We start from the raw sequence: 21,278 nt of genomic DNA, 5'->3' as shown, positions 1-21,278 counted from the left end.
AGAATTTCCAGGAGACAGGTCTGATCATCTGGACACCACTCATACCCCCTGGGAGGGAATTGTGGTTCGAGGTAATTTTTTTTACCTGGACACCACTCATACCCCCTGGGAGGGAATTGTGGTTCGAGGTAATTTTTTTTACCATGGAGAAATTTGAGAAATCATGCTGAGAGATCTCCTGCAAGTTCATTCTCGTTTTCCTTTCAAAGCCCACCTTTCCCAGGAAGACTCTTAGACATAGGGAGGCTTCGTGGGAGAAGAGAGGATTGCTAATTTAAGAAAAATAAGGAAACAGTAAATTACTGAGCACAAGAGAGGAGGCTGTGTTCGTCTTGACTCTTTGGAATGTTGACACCAAAGAGCCACTACCTAAAGTTGATGGAGCGCTTATCCACGAGAGGCGGTTGCCAAGTGCTGTGCATATGTAGTCATTCAATTTTCCTTACAATCTCCCTTATTATCCCCACGTTCATAAACGAGGAAATGGAGACACAGAAGGTTATGTAATGTGAACAGGATGTTAAGTGAAATCTGGACATTGTTGGATTGGCTCAAGACTCTGACTCATTTTTTTTTTTTTTTTGCTTAAATATAAAAATCATAATAAAAATATTTTATTTTTAATTAAAGTATTTACAATATTTATTTTTAAATAAGTATTTGTTTACAATAAATAAATATTGTAAATAAAAATTTACAATATTTATTTTTAACTAAAGTATTTACAATATTATGTTAGTTTCAGGTGTACAACATAGTGATTCAATATTTTTATAGATTAGACTCCATTTAAAGTTATTATAAAATAATGACTATATTCTCCTGTACTTTATATCCTTGTTCCTCATTTATTTTATACATAGTAGTTTGTATCTCTTCATCCCATACCCTTATCTCCCCCCTCTCCCTTTCTTCTCCTCACTTATTCTCTATATCTGTGAGTCTGTTTCTGTTTTCTTATATATATTCATTTGTTTTGTTTTTTAGATTCCAAGACCCCAATTCTCATTCACCCTCTAAGATTCTGCTCAGGGATGCTCACAACAGAGGGTATTTAGTCAGTAATGGGTATGGCTTCTCTGCAGAGGAATTTTCTAACATGGTCTTTCTCTCTTCTTAATATATTACCAGACTTCATGATGTTTTACGATGATTTCCATAGACCGACCACCCAGACTGTGGATCTGACTCAGCTGGTGGTACATTTACATGAGTCCTGTGACTTGCCATGTTATCCTTAATACCCCACTTTTCACCTTCCGTGAAATCTCATCTCTTGGCAATTTTCTTTTCTTCTAAAAATCACCCACAGCTGAATCCTAAGAGTCAAATGAAAATGATAGCCAGCCAGTGTTGCTGGAAGGGGTGTGAGAAGCTAGGTATCAACAAGATACAGAGAAAATTCTGGCATGGGTTGGGGTGGAGGGAAAGGCCAGACAGGAGGTTCTCCCATCAAATACTGGCTTTAAGTTCTACTGTTAAAGATTCCAGTCATTTATCATTCTTTGGCCTCAATTCTTTTTTCTCACTATTGTTACACAAAACTCAGGGTTGGTGCTATTCATAGCAAGTTTCCTTTTGTATCCAATGCTAGGAATATTCAATCTAACATACACATACACACACACACACACACTGATATGTGATTAAAACCCTCCAAGGCTATCTACTAAAAAACCCCTACAGCCTGAGAAGTGGGTCTTCTGGTCTGGCAGATGGCAGCCCCAAGACGGCAGCAGGACTAAGTCAATTTAATTCTATCTGTAGTCTCCAGGGCATCTATTAGTTATAAGACAGAGGTTCTCAAACCTGACTGCCCATTACAATCAGCTAAGATTTTTGAAAATATAAAATACCAATCACCAGGCCATTTTAAAAAATATAACATACCAATTACCAGGCCCGATCATTAAAGGACAGAATTTTTGAGACTGGTACCCAGACACAGGTATGCCTGAAAAGCCACTCAGGTGATTCTAATGTGTCTGCCAGCATTGAGAACTAATTCCTCACTGTACAAATATTCTCTGAACATATGTGCCCTGACTTCACAGGAAATAAGAGTTGTGTCTTCTGTTTTTTGGTTTTGTTTTGTTTTTAATTAAATTGCACTAGTGTTGGTCTCCATCACGGGGAATCCAGCCTTAAGTATTTCCTGAACAGTTAAATATAACATGCAGAAAAAAGGTGCTCCTATTAAAATTCTATTTGGTGCCTTTGCTAAATTGTTTACTGGTGTTGTTCATTCACTTCTCAGATGGTTAATGAGGGCTTACAACGTGCCGGGCACCCAGCTAAGCTTAAGGGATTTGACGCCATGTTCATGGCATGTAAATCACTGAGGAATATCTATACTGGGCTTGGCTATCTCGAAGCTCATAATCTAATTATATTTCAGTTTTATCACCTTGAAAGGGAGACCGATTTGCTTGTGATCAGTATTTTAACTCTTTCACCCCGACTCATTTCTAAAACGTTAGAATTGTACAAATCCCATTCAGATTCATAATTTTCCCTGCTCTGTTGTAATTTATATATATATATATATATTTATGTGGGTGTGTGTATATATATATATATATATATATATATATATATATATATATATATATATATATTTAGTATTGTGTCATATGTACTTCAAGAGGCCATGGCCAATTGTAGAATTGAGGTGAGGTATAAAGAAACAAACAAGCAAGCGAATAAACAGATTGACTATAGACTCCCCTGAAAGGGTCTATCCTGGTATTTTTTTATTTTAAAAGGGGACTGCATTAACACCCATTCAAAACTATTTTATTGAGCCCCAGTTCCTACTGCTAACACTGCATACACATTAAAAATGTTTAAGTGCAAAAGGAGTTAAGTACTGTGAATCTGTCCCCAGTGTGATTCCATCCAAAATCTGAGTTTTAGAGATTCAAATGCAAGGGCATCTCCATTTCCTGGAGACCTTGGGGAGAGTCCACTTCTGTAATTTTAGTATCTCCAACATTTAATAATCTCCCCAGTTCCCACTGTACCACTTTCTTGGCTAAAGTGAAAGAGAACTGTGAGTCTGGAAGCTGGGCCTGGTCACATACAAGCCGTGTTCCAATAGAAAAATCATTTCACCTTTCTGGGCCTCAGTTTCCTCATCTGGAAAATGGGAACGAAAATAGCACCTATCCCTCTTAGATTTTTGTTTGTTTTGTGCAGATCAATGAGAACATGAATGGGAAAGCACTTTATTTGGGGGGAAAACATCATGTATTTTTCTGGCTGCATGGACTCATGAAAAATATACGCTTCTCTCTCCCCACAAAGAGGCCTGGTGTTTGTGTTGTTAAGTCCTGGGCTTCTGGGGTTTTAGGGCAAGTGGGAGATAGTTAAGAGCCTTTCGAGGTTATAGGTCATTTTACAGGTGGGCTGGAGCCTCCAAGGAAGGTAAAATCCCACCTCAGCTTTGGTTGGGCAGAGGAGCTTCTCATGTGAATGGGTGCCTATCACTGGGTGGAAATGGGGCCGGCAAGTTCTCTGAACAGCATACATGTTCTCTAGGGGAAGCAGGCCTCATATGGCTGAGGGGCTCCCTGAGCTTCTGGAGGCTCAGGAAGAGCAGTGGGTGTCCAGGCTGAGGCTCTGGAGGATGGAGAGGCCACGCTGAGAAGGTCTGGGTCCACTTAGGAGCTATGTGCAAAATGAAGTGAGCTGATGGTAGAAAGTTCCCTGGGGTTCCAATAACTCACCTCCACCACGGTATTGGACTTCTCACCAAGCACAATGGGAAAAGGGCAGCATCGGCAGATTTAGTTTGACTTTTTTAACTCTTTAAATCTAAATCCATGTTGATTTGGGGGCTGGGTTTACACTGGGAGAACTGGTTGTTTTTCCTAAGAAGCTGACGCATCCCTGACAGCCTGAGCTCCTTCCTCCTTAGACAGAAAAGAGAAGCAATAATCCAGGAGAAAGATGAACAGAAGGACAGGCTGTTTGATCTCATGGTTCCCAGTTGCTTCTTCTTCAATATTTTTTGGCCCAATGTATTATTTCCCCAGTTTTGAGATATGATTGACAAATTAAAATTTTTATAATCAGGTTGTACATGCTTTTTTAAAGGTGTGCAAAGTGATGATTTAATATCCATGTACATTGTGAAATGACTTTGACAATCAAGCTAATTAACACATCCATCACTTCACAGTTACCTTTCTTTGTGTGTGGTGAGGACACTTCAGTTCTACCCTCTTAGCAAATTTCGGGTCTATGTATTTTCATATTTCTAGGATGGAAGTCAAGATTGAAAAACAAAACAACACCAACAAAAAAACTTCTAGGGTCAAAAAAATTTTTCTGACTCTGAAAACCTGCTGCCACAAGAAAGAACTCATTTTGGGGCCAAAAACAAAACAGAATATGCCTATAGTTTAGTGATGCTGCTGGTAATAAAAATAAGGAGGATTATGATGTTGAGGATGATGATGATGATAATAATATCCTGAGGACTACTCAGTATCAGTGCTATTCAAGGAGCTTTTTCTTCATGACCTCAATTAATTCTCACAACAACCCATGGAGGCAGGCATGATTCATCAGCCCCACTTTAAAGATGAAGCAGTTGAGAGTCAATTAGCCTGCCTGTACTACCGCGTGTAGTAAGTAACTTACTGAGATTCAGTCTCTATATGTAAATCTCCGATCACAGTCTGTTGGTGAATAAGCAAAGCTCTGCCAATGCACGCGCCAATCAAAGAATAGATACAATGAGTATGAAAGACCCTGCTTTACATCTTGGTCAGGCCAGTGACAGGCTGAGGAAGGCACAGGTTCCCAGAATGTTAGTGTTATGGTGGGTCCTGAAGATTGCCTCATCTAAAAATGATTTGCACTTTTAGATAGATTTAATTTAATTTGCTTGCTTTTTGCCTGTGTACATCCAATGCTTTCAAATAACCATATACACCCTAAAAAAATCTGTCATTAATCAATTGAGTTATTGATAACGCCATGCTTTTTCGCCACCTCTTTCAGTTTATAAAGCAATGTTCACCTTCGTCTCTTTCTGATTCTAACTGGTGTTATGCTCTCCCTTTAGCAGATGACAAAATGGAGGCTCCACAAAGGTAAGAGAAATCAGATGTGACTTTTCCAGGGTACGTTTTACAACAGTGTGAGTTTACAGTATTACACAACCAATGAGGAGATATTAGCATGGAATAACTTTCATTATTCTTGGATCTTTGGAATAAGAAAATGATTATTTGTGGCCCTAAACTAGTTGAGGGAGGAAGTCACAACAGAACGGATTGTGAGGGATGCCCAACCATGGACAGCTCTTACTTTCTCCTTTAGGAAGGGAGAGAGCAGAGAGGAGATGTTTACAAAGCAACAAGTTACAATGACAAACTCTCTTACATGTGGAAGATTTGTGGAAGGAGAACTCAGAGTGAACATTATTTACTGCCTATCGGGGTAGATAGAATTGAAGCACCTTGAGAATGGTGCTTCTCACAAAATCGCCCCAGTATCTTGAAAGTACAGATTGTGGTTCAGGTGGGGCTTGAGATTCTGCATTTCTCACAAGTTCCTGGTGAGGCCAATTTGGTTGGTCTGGGAACAATGCTTTGCTGAGTAAGGCTCTAAGGACCCTCAAGATGAACCACTTCGATCTTGAAATTTTAGAACAGAATAAGGTAAGTGCTTCTTTTCCAGTTGTTTGTTTTAGTTCGAGACAGATATTGAATAAACAATGAAAAGAACAGCAGAGAAACTGTCATTCTAGGAAAGCTGTGGAGTTAGTAATTTTCCAGGAGACATTTTTCAAGTGTCCCCACCCCCACAAGCTGGGCTACTATTCTAGTTACTAGAAGTGGTCCACAAACCCTCTAACAATATAGAAACGGCAGGGGGGAAAAGTCCCTCAATCTTTTAATGCAATCAAATTTCAAATTACAAAATTGGACCATGAAAGGAGATAGGGATTAAAAGGATGCTAGAAGCATCGAGAAATATTAGTTTTCTTTTTAAAAGGATTCCACGGCTGCAAAAACAGTGGGAACCACCGTTCCAGGTTATCAGATGTGTGATGTATGTCTAGACTCTCAGGCCAACGCATTTCAATCTAAGTGATTAAGATAATTAAGGGAAAGGGGTGTTTGGCTTTGATTCTCTCATCTCCCCACAATCTAGTGATTTACCTGAACATTAACACTTCATAATGTAGTGAGAATAAGCCTGGAAACAATGACAACATGGAAAAGTTAGTTCCTCTTCAAGCTCTTACCTACCCAACTACTCTAAATTCTGATAGCGGTCCTACTCTAAATGTTTTGTATGGTAATTCAAGATGAAATGCACTATGATTTAGAGGAGAATCTAATTCCAGAAGAATAAATCACTGTGATTCACATCAGGGAGAAAACCATGAGAAGTCATTTATTTCTGTCCAATGACTGTTCACAGGCATGTATTACACACAAATATGAGAATAAAAGAGAGGCCACATTTAAATAGAAGTCAGTTCTTCTGGAAAAGAATTAAAGTTCTCTTCATAGGTACAAAAGTCAGAACTTGCTTTGATAACGTTAAAGGAAATATTAGAAATTTTTAAGTGAAAAGTTCCCTCTTACCCCCAAAGATAGATTTTCTAGCATATCTGATAATGATCAAAAAAATAAAAGGCGAAGTGGAGCAGGTTTAATTTTTGTCACATTCACGAATGCTGCATCACTTCAGAGTCTATCTACTGTGTGTATATTCCCTTCTACTTGACTGGAATACTGTCTTCTACGAGGAAAGTTCTTTATTTGCAACAGAAATGGCTCATCCAGAGGCTTCTGTGTACAGGTCCTCATTGGTGGTTTCTGACCAGCCTTTAGAAAGCTCTGGGCTTTCTCACCTGCTTCTAAACCTTTCACAGCTGAAGGACCCTGAAGGCACTACTGAAAAGATAGGTTTTATTTGCTTTTTTGTGGCCTATCAAGTCAATGATCTGCAACCCAAAAAGTATGTAATTAGGCCATGATATGACCAAAGGAGTTGTTATATCTTGTCTTGTCACTGGCAAACGTGTCTACCCAAACGGCTGTGACAGCTATGGTCTACTGGGTTTGGAATTTCCTTTAATATCTCCCCAACTCCTTCTTGGTCCAGTCTGTTGACTATTACAGGCTTGCTGCTTTTTTTAACTGCTTCAATTAAATTATATATTCATCTGGCAGTGCCTAACAGTTGTTAAGAAGCCGTTAAGATTATGGACCAAAGGCAAATAGTTCTTGAAACAAAAACTTGAGCACTTTTTCATTTAACGTGTGGTGTGTGTGTGTGTGTGTGTGTGTACCTGTCTGTAAATTAAAAAGAAGAGAAACTCAGGAAACACACTGATCAGTAACAGCCATATTACTTTTCATCACTGAGAGCTTTGTGTCCATAAACACAAGTTCCCCAAATCACACTGATGCTACCAGCAAGAGCTCTACATTCCCTCCTTCACTATCTCTGAGCCATCTCAATTGTTATCAAATGGAATCAGCATCAACCTGCAGAGCAGGTTGACAGGAAATATAATTATCTAGTTATCGTAATTTGTTTGGTGAATGTTCAATCAGAACTATTGATCCATAGGGGAAAATAAATAAATGAGAGCATGAAATTCCATTCCCTTTTTAATCATTAAGTTATCAAGTTGTGTCTTAGGTATGACTATTTGAAGCTGCAAATGTGCCTTTGCCCTGACTTTGTAACAATAGCATAAGGAGGTAGAAACAGTCCAGGACCTGGACCGACAGACATTGGACTTGAAGCCCAATAGTGGGATTTCCCAGAGTGTACATCACCCTGCCTGGACCTGCTTCTCCTATCCACACACTGGTGGTTCTACTTAGGATGACCACACATGTTTTTCTTGTCTTACGACAGCCCTAGTTGAAGCCTGCTGTCCTGGAGTCATTACTACCAGTGCATCCCTTCTATGTTACGTTGTCCCATTTTAAACGATCATTTCAATGTCCCATTTAAAATGATCATTATATGGGTGCCCTAACTATACTGCTTACCTGATCGGGTCATTTGTTCCAATGTTTTACATAGTACCTGGCACAGCAGAGACACTACAGAAAAAATTAACTTCAAAACAGAAATCTACGTGGCGAAAAGATTTTTAAAAGTGGCAGGAAACATCATCTAAGACTGCTCACTTTAAGAAAATCTGACATATCAAAATCTAAATTTTGGAGGACTGATCAATTGGGGGGGCTTACGTAGCCAAAAAAAAAAAAAGCATGTTTTTCCGTTAAAAAAATGCAAAACAAAGCAAACATAAATTATTCTTGGAACTCAGTGGATTAAAAAGGATTCGAGTTGCATATAATCCTACGTACTATATTTTTAAAGTCTTGTCTACATCATAATCAGTTGAGTATATTTGGTCATTATCCTCCCTAAACTTTGCTTGACTCTGTAATCAGTTAAAGAAACAACAGATTCAAACCCCTGGGTTATAGAGATTCAGGTGGAACTGAAATAACCTAGGTATTTTTGGTTTCCTCCAAGCTCACTGTTGCTACCCAGATTTAAAGCTCTTGATGGACTATGTTATGGGAATATGAAATAAAATATGAAAAATTGGAATTTATGACTATGAAAATATAAACATGAAAATGAAAACAAGAATTTTTATGTACTGCCCTTGATGCACTGAATATTTCATTTGAGGCAGCGTCTCAAAACTTCCAAACCACTCTGTGAGGTGGAATCAATATACCCACCACAGATGAGGTGACAGAGGGCAAAGAAACGACTTCTCAAGGTTGCTTCACTAAGATGCAATAGAGCCTGAGGATTAAGGGCATAGACATTAGCTCTCAAGCTGAGCTGAACATCTACTTCACCCTTCCCCAAACTCCTCTTCCCCATCTGTACCATGGCGGTCAATTTAATATTTAGTGCGACAGTTCAGTGACTGTCTTTGTAAAGCCCTTAGAACACTTAGTGCTATCACATAGTAAGGATTCCATACATAGCCATTGTTATTATTGCTATTATCATAATTATTTTTATCGTTATCACAGAGAGATGATTTGAATCAAAGTTTGCTCAGTTACTGTATTAAACTTCAAGAAGTCTTAAGAAATAGTGCAAGTACCGAAGTCCTCTATTTCCACCTAATGAACATTTTCACAGGAGCATTCTCATATATGTGGCAAGTTTTATTGAAGAAATTTATTTTCACGTGGTATGTGTGCCTTGTAACAGGAAACTCACAGGGAATCCCTGTTTCTTTCTTGTTACCCTGAAGCTGTCTAGAATAATTAGCTTCCCTTTCTCTTCCTGAGGGGATGCTGAATCACCAAAAAAAAAAAGAATCAGGTAAGAAAGTAAACTTTAAACCAAAAAGAAGAATAAGAATAGAAATAAAAACAAGAAAATATTATACACAATACTATGTGTGAATATATATTTCAACCTGATGTTCTAATTTTAAAGACTGGATGTACTTTTCTGGGCACTGGGGTACAGAAGGATATAAATAAAGGCATTAGTGACTCATTTCTATTACAGGTTCACAGAGCATCATTTTCTTTTCTTAATTGCAGAACCCAGAAGAGCTCATCAGGATGAGTGAAAACAGTGGAAAAGATTAAAAGCTAAAATCAAGAACAACTTCAACAGGGTACTATCAATAAAAGATAGCAGAGTAACTATTGCTGCCATGTTTTAACTCAACAGGTTAGAATGTGAGTCCAAAACAGCTTCCTTCTGACCCTGAATCCTTGTCTTAACTGCAGATCTATCCCCTCATGAACTAAGCCCTCAGTTTCTCGTTCATCTGAGAATACTATTCTTGGCATCACCGAGTTTTAGAATGCTCTCACTCTATTTTTTCACCCGTGGATTTCTCAAAAAAGATTGAAAATGTAAATAAAATATAATAAGGAGTCTACCGTAGAGTTGCCAACTTTTACTTTGCCAAGGAAGAACATTAAAAACAAAACTGGATAAAAAAAGAAGAAAGCAAAGCTGTTGTCATCATTTCATACAAGAAAAGCTATTTTTAACAGCATATGCGAAAGAAGCATGGGTAAAGCCTGGCCATTCCCCAGACAAGGGAGTTGACAGCCATATTACATTGTCCGTGTTCTTCTCCTGTCCTGGTAAATCAGTAAATATCATCAGGTCTTGAGCTGGCCAAGGGAGCTAGTGTTTCACACAAAGCATCAGGATAAGATCTTGAAATCCCTCCTTACACACATCTACAAAGAATGGGTGCAGGGGCTTGTGATGGCTCTTTAATCAGAAACAGTTCCAACCCTTATCTAACTTGGTTCACGTAAGAGGAATGGGGAAAACAATGAAACTTCCCGCCTTTCTCTGCTTTGCATGGTCTACCCTCATTAAGGGATCCACGTTATTCATACATGAAGCTTTCTATATTCTACTCCACAGCAAGAAAAAGTAAAATTGTTAAGTCCCTAAAGTATAACAGTATTTTAAAAATTAACCTTTCTACCAAAAAAACCCTTAAATGGTAAATTAAATTTTCCATTCAGGGGGCTCATATGCTTTATAGGCTGGCAACCCCTTAATTTTTAGTCTATATGATTTGGTAAGGACTCCACATAAAATGGTATATCGTTTTAAATGCAATTATTAGCCTTATTTTAATGACGGCATTTCTCTATTATTTAATCTAAATCCAGGACGTCAAAAGTCCTAAAGTAGAGAGGGAGTACCCACATAAATGGAAATCAACTCAAACTCCTTTAGTTTTTCAGTTTAGATCAAAGTAAGGTTGTACGTAAGGATTTAGCTCTACGTCCTGTAGTTTAGCTTATGATGAAATATTATAAGAGCATAGAGACAGTTTTCCTATCTGTCCATACTACCTTCCTTCTTTCTTTCTTTCCTTCCTTCTTTCCTCTCTCTCTCTCTCGCGCTCACTTTCTCTCTCTCTTTTCCTTTTTTCCATTCTTCCTCCCTCCCTCCCTCCCTCCCTTCTTCTCTCCTTCCCACCCTTCCTTCCTTTTTCTCTCTTCTCTCTTTCTTTCCATTCATCCACCTAACCACCTATGTATCTATTTATCTATCATCTATCTACCTTCTATCCATCCATCCATCCATCCATGCCTCCATCCATCTATCCATCCACCCCTCTATGCATGTATGTATCCATCCATCCCTACCACCCATATAATTTTAAATAGCTGATCTACAGATCAACCTCTCCATGACCCCAAAGACATGACTACTTATTCCTATTGAGTTTTAAGAAAGAATTACTAATCTATTTCTCTCTGAGATAGAACCTTTTATTCACAGGTTGTGAGTATTGCATTTAAAACATGTTCTAGCATGGGGCTTGTGACTGGCTGAACTTGACAAGTCCTGACCTCCTTGTATTAAGATTTACCTAGATACTGTTATGAGTCCTCCATGAGGTCCTAAGGCAGAAGTGTGTGTGTGTGTGTGTGTGTGTGTGTGTGTGTGTGTGTTATGTATACACATATTTTTCACATATGTATAGGAATAATATATATACACAACACACACACATATATATGTATGACCATACATATATATATTTCAAGTGCAGAGAGCAAGATAATTGATATTCTGGCATTTTAATTGGGTTTCCACTAAGCTGAGCCATGTGAAATTGCCAGTATTGCACCATGTGGGGCATACAAAGGTAGCAGTTTCATATGGTACAGTCTAACATTGCTGATGAAAGTTAAAGGGCTCAAAAAGCAAACCAAAAAAGGTAGAAAAGAAAACAAACAAACAGAAGCCTGTTGCTTGCTGTCTCTTTTGCTCGGTCTAGGGGCACCTGTAATGGCCAGGACTGCTACTGTATGTCACAAGCTGCTAACTTTCAGGGATCTTTACGGAAATGCATGTCTCGTATGAAAACAGTGGCCCAGGGTAACTATCAGGGCAACTGGATCGTCGTGAAATCTTGGAGTGAACCACCTTATTACCTTCTTCTCTAGCTGGCCTGAATTGAGTTCCCTTCTGCCCTAACGTGGAGGGCCGTTTCCATGCACTGGTTGTCAGGGGATGTGAGAATGTTTAGCAAGCAGGACAAGCATGACAAAATGTCTGCCTTCTTGGCGCGGTAACATTGCCATCAAAGCAGTGTACACATCAGACATGTTTACCCAAATATCTGTAGCATAATTCATGGAAAAGGAAATCTCCCCCCGCCACCACCCCTCCGCCTCCCAGTCTGGCTGCTCAAAGATGCAACAAGGACCGAGTCGTGGACACAAAGAAACCGAAAGCCAATCAATAAAGAGAAGCCTGTCCCCAGGCTTAATTCAAGCAAGCCATTCATTGAGCTACTGTGATGATGGACCTGTCAAATCCAGAACATACCACGAACACATCAGCAACACCAAGTGGCATGCAATGACCAGATGACCATCGGCCCCACTGCCATGCTTTGATTGGTTCAAGCTCAGAAAACCATCTCCCTTGAGAGTTCGGACAGTTGGCTTTCCACAAATCAAAGTGAGATTAGAAGTAAAGATTTGAGGTGAGGTCAAAGGCTTACCAAATGTTTCCTAAATGCCAAGGAAAGATGTTTGCCTATTGTCATTCAATTCATCAGTAAGACTATAAAATTACCTAGTCCAGTCAGGTCTTTTTCTTTGGGGGAAATCTCTGCCCACACCAGACGGTCTTCATTCTGGAGGTCAGCATTCAGAAACTCTCAGGGTACTCCGAGATAATCAGCATGTGATCATTTAACCAAGAAGATGTTGGGTGGGGAGTTGCAAGGTGGCCGTCAAGGACCTTCTGGCCAGTCCTGAGGTTACTGGAGTTCAAGATTTTCCAAAGGCCCCTGAATCTTTAATTTGATGAGGGCTTTATTTGTGCTGATAAAAGGTAAAATTCTACCGACTGGGGACATCAAACTTCTTTAGCTTTCAAGACGTCTGAAGAGTGAATCTCATGATTAGAGAGAAAGTTTGTTGCAGTTTCTCTTTTGATCAAGTTGACAGCCAGTGAGCGTGACCCAAACATTCTCTATTCCTGCTGATTTTACTTCCTATTTTGAAGGAGTTTCTTTGGGTTAAGAAGCTTTTCTCTTTGTCATCCTGCCTTTCGTCTAGAAAGTAGGAACAAAGAGTCTCTCCCTACTGATATTACACTGTGATTGAGTAAAAAGAAATTATTACACAGCTGCCCTGAGATAATTCTAGATAATTGGCATCTTAATGTAGATTCGAAAGCTATTCTGATCGTTTCACATTTTCCCCCAAATACGTGTCTTCTCTAAAAGGGTCTTCCTTCTCTTTACCTGCTTACTAAAAATAAAAGGAAGTACCACCATTTCATAAATACACTTCACAAATCAAACCAGAAACATCACTTTAAAGATTGTTTTCTGGTAATCTACCTATTACTGCATTTCCCTCAATGCAATATTTCCATACGTGGCAAGTGTCTTGCTTATAATAAAGTGAAACAGGGCTAGCAATCAATTGCCTCAGCAACCAAAAAGACCTAATGTGCAAATTTCTTTAATGAACAGCAAGAGGCCAATTATATGGACAAGAGTATATTTAGTTGGTTTCTTCAACTGAAACTATTACACCAAAGTGGGAATTGCAGAGTTAGTCAAGATTTACCAAACCAAGAATGAGGGCAATTTTTCAGTAGGACATGTTGCCAGTGAGAAATCTTAATAATATTAAAACAACAGATTTCATAAATACATTTGCATATACGGTGCCCCCAAATGCAGCAAAATTTTAACTTAATTTTTAAGATGAATGCAAATAGAGATGGCCAGAGTCTCAAGTAAGTCTATCTAAGAATAGCGTTAAACATTGTTTTTTATTTTCCAAATGTCTAGATTGGTTTTATTAAAGAAAGCAATTTAAATTATATATTTGTAATTAACCTTTTTTTCAGCTTGGGGATAGATGCACTTATACTGAGAAGCAAGATAAAAAATCCAAAGACATAAATCTGTTTAAGACTCTTATAATTATGCAGCAGGCTAAAGTTACTATGATTATAATTATATACAAAGTGGGTGTTGGAGAATTTAGCATCTAGAGATATTTTCATAAAAATAATTAAGGGTTGTAGATGAACCACATTACAATTGATACTTTGTGAATCCTCAGTGTGCAGAATTTAATAGCATTAAGTCTTTTCATTTGTAGAATGATCTTGAGGATTTCAAGATTGTCATCATTTTTATTAGCTTTTTTGACCCTCTCAATTTCCCTAATCTAGTGTCAAAGTGTATTGAAGACAGCAACTTCTATAAAACATATTTTGCATCCTGGCAACTGATGATTGGGTAACTGGATAATTTAGGTAATTAGAACTGCACATCGACAATAGTTTGGGTTCCTCTGGAAGCTCCCTCCAGCCTTGAGAGCTCATGATGGCTGTTTATAAGAAAACAGGAATAATACCTGCATACATTCAGACAACAGATCTCTATTCTATCTTGCCAAAGAGCCATTTTATTACAAGTTTAGGCCAGGGGGTTTCAAAGTGAGGCTTTTTGGGTTCAGGAATTTCTTTTGCTTTAATATACCTCAGAAGAAGTCTGTAGTTACAATGAGCTAACGACACATCTTGTGAGAAATGGAATGGAACTGCAGAGAAAGCATACCACAGCAAACCAAGATAAGGACTGAGTCACAAGAGGCCAGGGAGGAGAACCAGTGTCTGCCGACACTCCCCATTCTCGAGTCCAAGACATCGCCTGCTTACCTGTCGGACCCAGCATGCCTCAGCCACACATGCAAATCGGTACCATTACTGTTTTATTCATGAAACATATTTTTAAATTAAAGGAGTCATTACCCAAAATAAGCGCCCCCCATGACATTTGTGCATGCAGAGCATCTGAACATTCACATTTATGTCCTCAGAAAACAGAGCCAACAATTTGCATTCAATATGGAAACGCACACTTTTTTTTTTTTTTTTTCCAAAGCACTTATACAAAAATAGCTGTGGCTTGCCATTTCAGAAACCGAGTCATCTGTTAAGCCTGGGTAACGCGTAATAGAGCTCCTCCATCCCCCAGCCTTCACCCCCGCCATCCAATTCTGACTTCTGCATTTCTTAAACCCTTCCACTGCCAGTCTTAACATGTGGTGTGCATTACAAATAAATGTTGGCTTCTGTTCGTAGGAACGGTCATTGGGCATTGCCAAAAAGAACGACTCTCCTTATGAATGCCAGATACACCTCCCCCATTCCTTTGGTTTGGATTTTAAAATGCAATAAGGGGAATGCTTTCCTGGATGTACAAAGATGTTTTTTAAAAAAAAGGGAAACGGGGTGCTGAAAATCCAGGTAAACCTGCAGGATCATCTCCTGGTTTTTGTCCTACGAGTTAGATGAAAGCAGGGTCTTACAGAGAAGACCATGAGAAGGTCGTACAGGGAGTATGCTTTGTGCATGCAAGGTGTGCTGTCACAGCAATTGAGATCTGGAAAACAACTAGGCACGGACAAAATGTATCACTATCTTTGTGTCTCAGCAGAGAGGGCGAGTGTGTAGAATGAGCTAGGCGTCACTGTGCAGTGCATCCTCTCTCTATGTGGCCCCCTGTTGACCTTCACCATGAGACCTAACTTTTGGGGTGCTGCCTCCCCAGCAGTCATGCATTTGCACCAAGACCAGACAAGAATCTCGTCTGCCACGAGCTAGGTTAATTTCCAGGTAAGTGTCAAGCATGAGAAGGAAGGCCCTTACCTGTCACTGTAGGCAGCAGCAGTGGCAGGGGTGGGCTGGGCGTAGCGATATGCAGCGTAACCACCCTAAAACACAAGGAGAAAGTGGACTTAGGAACGCAGAGGAAGCCAACTCAGGGCGCCCGATTGTGAGACCACATCGGAACAGTGGTCACCCACCTCTAACAAACTAAAGTGGAGGTTAATGAAAGCTTAGTAGGAAAACACGCCAGAAAGATGGGGGGTGGACCACCAACCCCAGCTGGATGTTAAAGGTTAGCAGTTGTAAGCATATCCCAAAGGGACAACCCAGAGACCCTTTGAAAGAGATGTACCTACATGTTAATTAACGGTAGTTGTTTTGGGGTGGAGAGGATTATGGGGAATTATTTAAATGCTTTATATGCTTTGCTGAACTTTCCAGATTTTCAAAGATGAGTATGCTTTACCTTTACGTATCAGCTATTAGCTTACATTTTATTCAATCTTTGATTACTTCCTTAAAAATCCAATATCGGTCAAGCTAATGCCCTGCTGTCTTACTTTGATATTTATTTTAAAAAATAAGATAACCCTTTGATTGCAAGTGTATTAGGCATCTCTTGCACGTGTAGTTGTTCAACCCCTAGAGCAGTTAAAGAAGACTGTCTTCCAGCTTTCTAAATGTCACGTAATGATTAAAAAAAGGAATGGTGAGCACTTAAAAATTCTGTCTTTTCAGCTAAAGATATCACACTGGTTCAGATGGAGAATCTGTTTGGTGTGGAAAATATAAAGTCTTCCAATTTGTAAATAAAATCATTAGGAGAGAAAAAAAAAAATCTGAGAAAAATAATTAACATTTAGTTGTATGTACCAGTAATTGCAATTGTTCAATTAAGCAGAGGACAAACAAATGGGCATATTCTAAAGGAACTGTGTTCAGTGGAGCATTGATTATCAAACTGTGAAAATAACAGAGCTCCTTGCTCAGCAGACCACAGCGATACATCAACCACTGTCGAATGATTTCAGCACAGTTAACAAGCAGGATCCAGTCTCCACCGATAACACAGGGACCATTCAGGTTCTAATTAGAATACATAGTCCCATAATCCTCTGGGAGAAGGGTTCTCACCATCACTGTAAAGGGGCAATTCAGGACAGACTGCGATGTCAGAGGGCATCTAACAGCATAAATAACTGGTGTAATGGGGGGATTTAATGGTAGGGTTTTGGGTGCAGGAGTTCATTATATTTGACTCCAGGTATAGGATAGAAAACAGATGAATGAGAAAACTGCAAGAAGCATCTATCAAAACGTTCTGTCATTTATTGTCGTTTATTTCTACCCTTTGCCAATCACAGCTGACTTTCAGAGCAAATTCGCTATCCCTTACACAGCAATTCCAAAAAGCTAGTTTCTCCTTAATCAAGTTCCTTCTTTGGGTCATGCTAGAGAGGATACCTCCAAGACATGCTGACAGATAATCACCAATAATTTGGAGCCAGTATTAGAAAAAAAAAAAAAAAAGTCTCCCTTGAAAAACAATGTGAAAGTTAAAAAAAAAGAGGTCTTAGCCAGACACCACCTGGTGTTCCAAACACCATGTTCTCTAACTAGGAACGGAGAAATTCATTAAATGTGCTGAGGAGATGGAAAGCCAAAGCAGTTGTCACACCCAGCACCAAGCTCCAGATACAGAGTGACACGCTGAGGAATACAGACCGATGGACCGAGGGAAAATCGGGCTCACCAGATTTCTGGAGCCATTCTTTTCATCTGCTTGCCCATCTCTTCAGCTTTCATCACGCAGCCATAAAAGACACAGGTGTGCAGGTATGTATGTTCCTGAACTTAATGAGGAAGGGAGGGGCTGGCACTGGCTTTCTGATTGCTCGGAGGCCTTAGCTGCAACCAACTGAAAACTCTGAATGGAGAAAGTTTGAGCGTGTGTTTTATTTTTTCTTTCACTCGCAGGACGGAAAACAAAAGTTATTGCAAAGTTCTTTGTATCAAGTACCATGTCAATCAGTCATGCCTTGGTGACTGTGAATTGGGGCCCAGTAAAGATTTCTGGCCACTCCTGCTTGCAAACCTTCTTTGAACTCTGTACGACTCCCGCAGCTTCTGCAATGTTTTCCGTCAATGGAAGTAGGTAGCGAGTTTGATAAGTGGGAAAAACTGTGGCAGTGCAAATAGAATATACCTAAAACAAACCTCCCTGACTATTAGGTTGATACTTATTGCATGAATATAAAATGGATGTGTATACACCTGGGATCCTTCAGAGGGACTTATCTATGAAGCTTTGGGAAAGAATCCATCCTCTGTATGTCTGCATAATGACTTGGCCATTTAGAGAAAATAAATGGGTGTTTCCATGAAAGACAGGCACAAGTGGTCAATGTCCTGACACTTATCTTTGTTATTTAAGAATGTGTTTACAAGTATTCCTGATTCATGAGTCAAGGTCATAGTTTGCTAAAGTCTGTGGAACCAGTGGAGAGATTTTGACCTTGGTCAGTGATCTTCTTGCTGTCCATATCAGAAATGTTCTATATCTTTGCTGCTTGTCCTAAATGTCTGCTGAACCCTTGAAATGTGGCTGGTACACCAAATGGAGTTTTTGATTTATTTGAGTTCATTTGAATTTAAATGTACACAATCGCATGGGGCTGGTGGCTACAGTATTGGACAGTCCAGGCCTAAGTGATCCCTGAAATATGTAATAATTGGAAAAAGAAAAGGACTGGATGGCTGGATGTCACCACATCTATACACCGCATTGCTTTGTCCGCTATTTTTCTTCTGTTATGAAATCCATTTAAGGGGAAAACCAGAGTTGTGTATTAACTCCGTATATGTGTTCATACACTGTAAAATGATCAAAAAAATACAAATTGCTTTAATTAGCTGTTCTAACAGGTGACTCTAATCAATTTTATTGCCCCATATTTTCCAGCTCGCTGAGCATAGCCAAAGCTTCTGCAAGGTTCTGGAGTAATGTCTGAAAAAAGAAGCACTCACTTCTATTTGCGGTCACCAAACCATGTTCACATTGAAACTGGTCCTCCCAGACCTTAGGACAAAAAATTGCATCCTCGACAAGTAGATTTTTCCCACCACCAAACCAAAGGTAAAAAAGGGATGTGACAAACACAAAATGGTCTATACTCCCTACTCACAGAATGTACTCGCTTTCACATGCTAGGCAGCAAAGTACAAGTGTGAACTTATAGAACGTACACATTTTAAATGTCATTATGGATTTCCCCTCTCAACCTGGCCACCACCACCAGATGCAGCCATGGGAGATACTGACTCACACGGTCAGAAACACTTCCTTTGTTAGCAAGACTTCTGAAGGTCCACTGGGGGAAGTTATCAATTAAGGACCTTTAATGATGCTCCAATGAACCATTTTCAAAACTGCTTGGTGGGATATTCATACTGGCAGGGAAGGGCAAGGTTTCATGACCAAACAGGTTTGGGAGATGTTGAGTGAAATGAAATGGAACTGGATACTCATTTGTGGAACTTTGTAAAGCATTATTAATGAGCCCTGTGGCTCTCCATTGCATCACAAAGTGATTTGACAACGGAAATCACACGTTTAAACCTGAGAGCATACTTTTGGAAAAAGATGTTCAAATATCCAAATGGCGAATTGCTTAGGAAGCGAGGTGAAATTTTTGTCATTGGTGGGGACACAGGGATTGGGTAGGGCTTTTCCTTTCTGAGAATATCCAAGGATCTCACTTTGTCTAGAACAGGTGGATTGATAATATACATAAAATTGAATCACTCTAATGACATTTAAAGAACATTTGCAAAAGGTAAATCATAAATGTAAACCATTACTCTTTAATCTGCATATGTTCAGCTATTTTTTGAAATATGGCAACAGAGGTCCTGTTTTCCTAGAAAGTGAAAATAAAAGTTGATGTCAGGAATTTTAATTATTTGGTCCTCTCCTAGGTCCAAGTAACCATTTTTTTATATTAGATTTCTTATTAAAACTTGATTAATCTCACAGTATTTAAAAAAAAAGTACCTTCTTAATTGACTTAATACTGAACAGAAACGAGGATGAAGGTTACAGGGAAACCCATGTAATAAAACGCCCACTGATCAGCCTTACTTTTTTATCTGACAGTTTTAATGTTGGTTTTAGACCAAATTTGGAGACTCAGCCAGCTACACTTCAATGGATGTGTTGATTTTTTTTCTGTTTCCTTCCTACAAGTTCGTTCATTTGGGTGCTGCTTCAGCAGTGGGAAATAGGTTTGAGAGGTATGGCAAAAGTTGTGAAATAAATTTCTAAGAAGCCACAATGAAACCAGGGGAAGTTATGTTAGCTATGCTGACCCTCAATGCTGGATGTATAAAAGGCTTTTTGGTTTAACCATCCCAGTTGACTCCAGGAATCTACTAAAAAAATTTTTTTCAGACAACTGGTTCAATGAAACCCTTGAATTATTTTCACTGAGTTTATATTCATTGAAGCCAGATACATTTTAAGCCAAGAAATGAAGAGCCAAGCCAGACCTCCATTTTGACACACAATCTAGCAAAGAGGGAAACATTTCATGATAAGCATCTCTCTTCTAGAAGAATTCACATCAAAACTGGAAAATTCAGTTAAGTCTTTCCTCCTTCTATGTTAGAGACCATCTCCCCTCCCCGGAATTGTCTTGTTAGTAGGATTTCACAGCAAACCCACAATCAATAGTGATGAGTTTTTCCACCAGCCGGGATTTCATACCTGCAGCAATTTATTGCCATACACAGGCTCTTGATACACTACTCTATAAGGAAACAGAAATGTAATGTTTTTCAATGCAAAAATGAAATAAAAGAAAACGCATAAGTCAGACAGAAATTCCAGAGCAATTCATTTACAAGTTTGCTTCTCTTATTTCACTAAGACCTAAGAGTGACCCATCAAACCAAAAGAAAGACCAAGCAATGCCAAGCCTTTTTTAGCTACAAAATCTCTGTAACTGAGAGTATCAAGACGGTGGGGCTGGGGGTCAAACCGCACTCACTGTATTTGTGTTATAACCTGTGTTTATTTTTAAAGAAGAAAAAGGATATTTTCATGGCTTCTTCCCCTACCAGCATATTTCAATAGTTCACGTTAACTCGCTCACATTTATCTCTTTATCTCATGATTGGAATTCTCTGGAACACCTGAGGATTTAACTTTGATGCCTAATGATTGAGGCAATTAGGATGACAGACAGCACAGTAGCAACCATAACTGTATCAACGCCTTTGTATTTTTTTAAATTTAATTTCATGTAATAACACAACACAATTGCATTTCATGAAACAGTGAATCACAATGAAGCTATCAAAGCTGCTTTTAACATATATGACTAGAAACATTGTGTGTTTCTGTGTATGTGTGTGTGTGTGTAATATATATTTTTTATATAGTCTGGCTTTTCTTTCCAATTTAGTTCTACTTAGCCTTCCTTTTTAAGTTAAAATCTACGTTTATGGAACTACAACTGTAAAATTTCTCTCTCTCTCTCTCGCACGCGCGCACGCTTATTTGAATGTTTCAAGTACAGATATTATTCCCTGTAGCTTGTCCACTCCAT

General features: G+C 39.0%; 1 protein-coding gene across 50 annotated transcripts in view; it reads right to left on the bottom strand.

The window, feature by feature from the left end:
* The window catches only part of RBFOX1 (RNA binding fox-1 homolog 1), a 2,224,270-nt gene that overhangs the window by 25,298 nt on the left and 2,177,694 nt on the right, over nt 1–21,278 (bottom strand). For 40 of the 50 annotated variants that reach the window (XM_067013731.1, XM_067013735.1, XM_067013738.1 and 37 more), the window contains one exon: nt 15,709–15,773. In XM_067013731.1, the coding sequence (XP_066869832.1) occupies nt 15,709–15,773 (65 nt within the window). Of the gene's footprint in view, nt 1–15,708; nt 15,774–20,434; nt 20,478–21,278 lie in introns of all 50 variants that reach the window. The other 10 variants (XM_067013728.1, XM_067013736.1, XM_067013730.1 and 7 more) reach the window with 1 other exon arrangement.

The sequence above is a fragment of the Kogia breviceps genome, chromosome 14, assembly GCF_026419965.1.
Source record: "Kogia breviceps isolate mKogBre1 chromosome 14, mKogBre1 haplotype 1, whole genome shotgun sequence".
In the NCBI taxonomy this organism is placed as follows: Eukaryota; Metazoa; Chordata; class Mammalia; order Artiodactyla; family Physeteridae; genus Kogia; species Kogia breviceps.
Note: the sequence above shows the minus strand (reverse complement) of the source record. Positions and strands in the feature narration are given on the sequence as shown.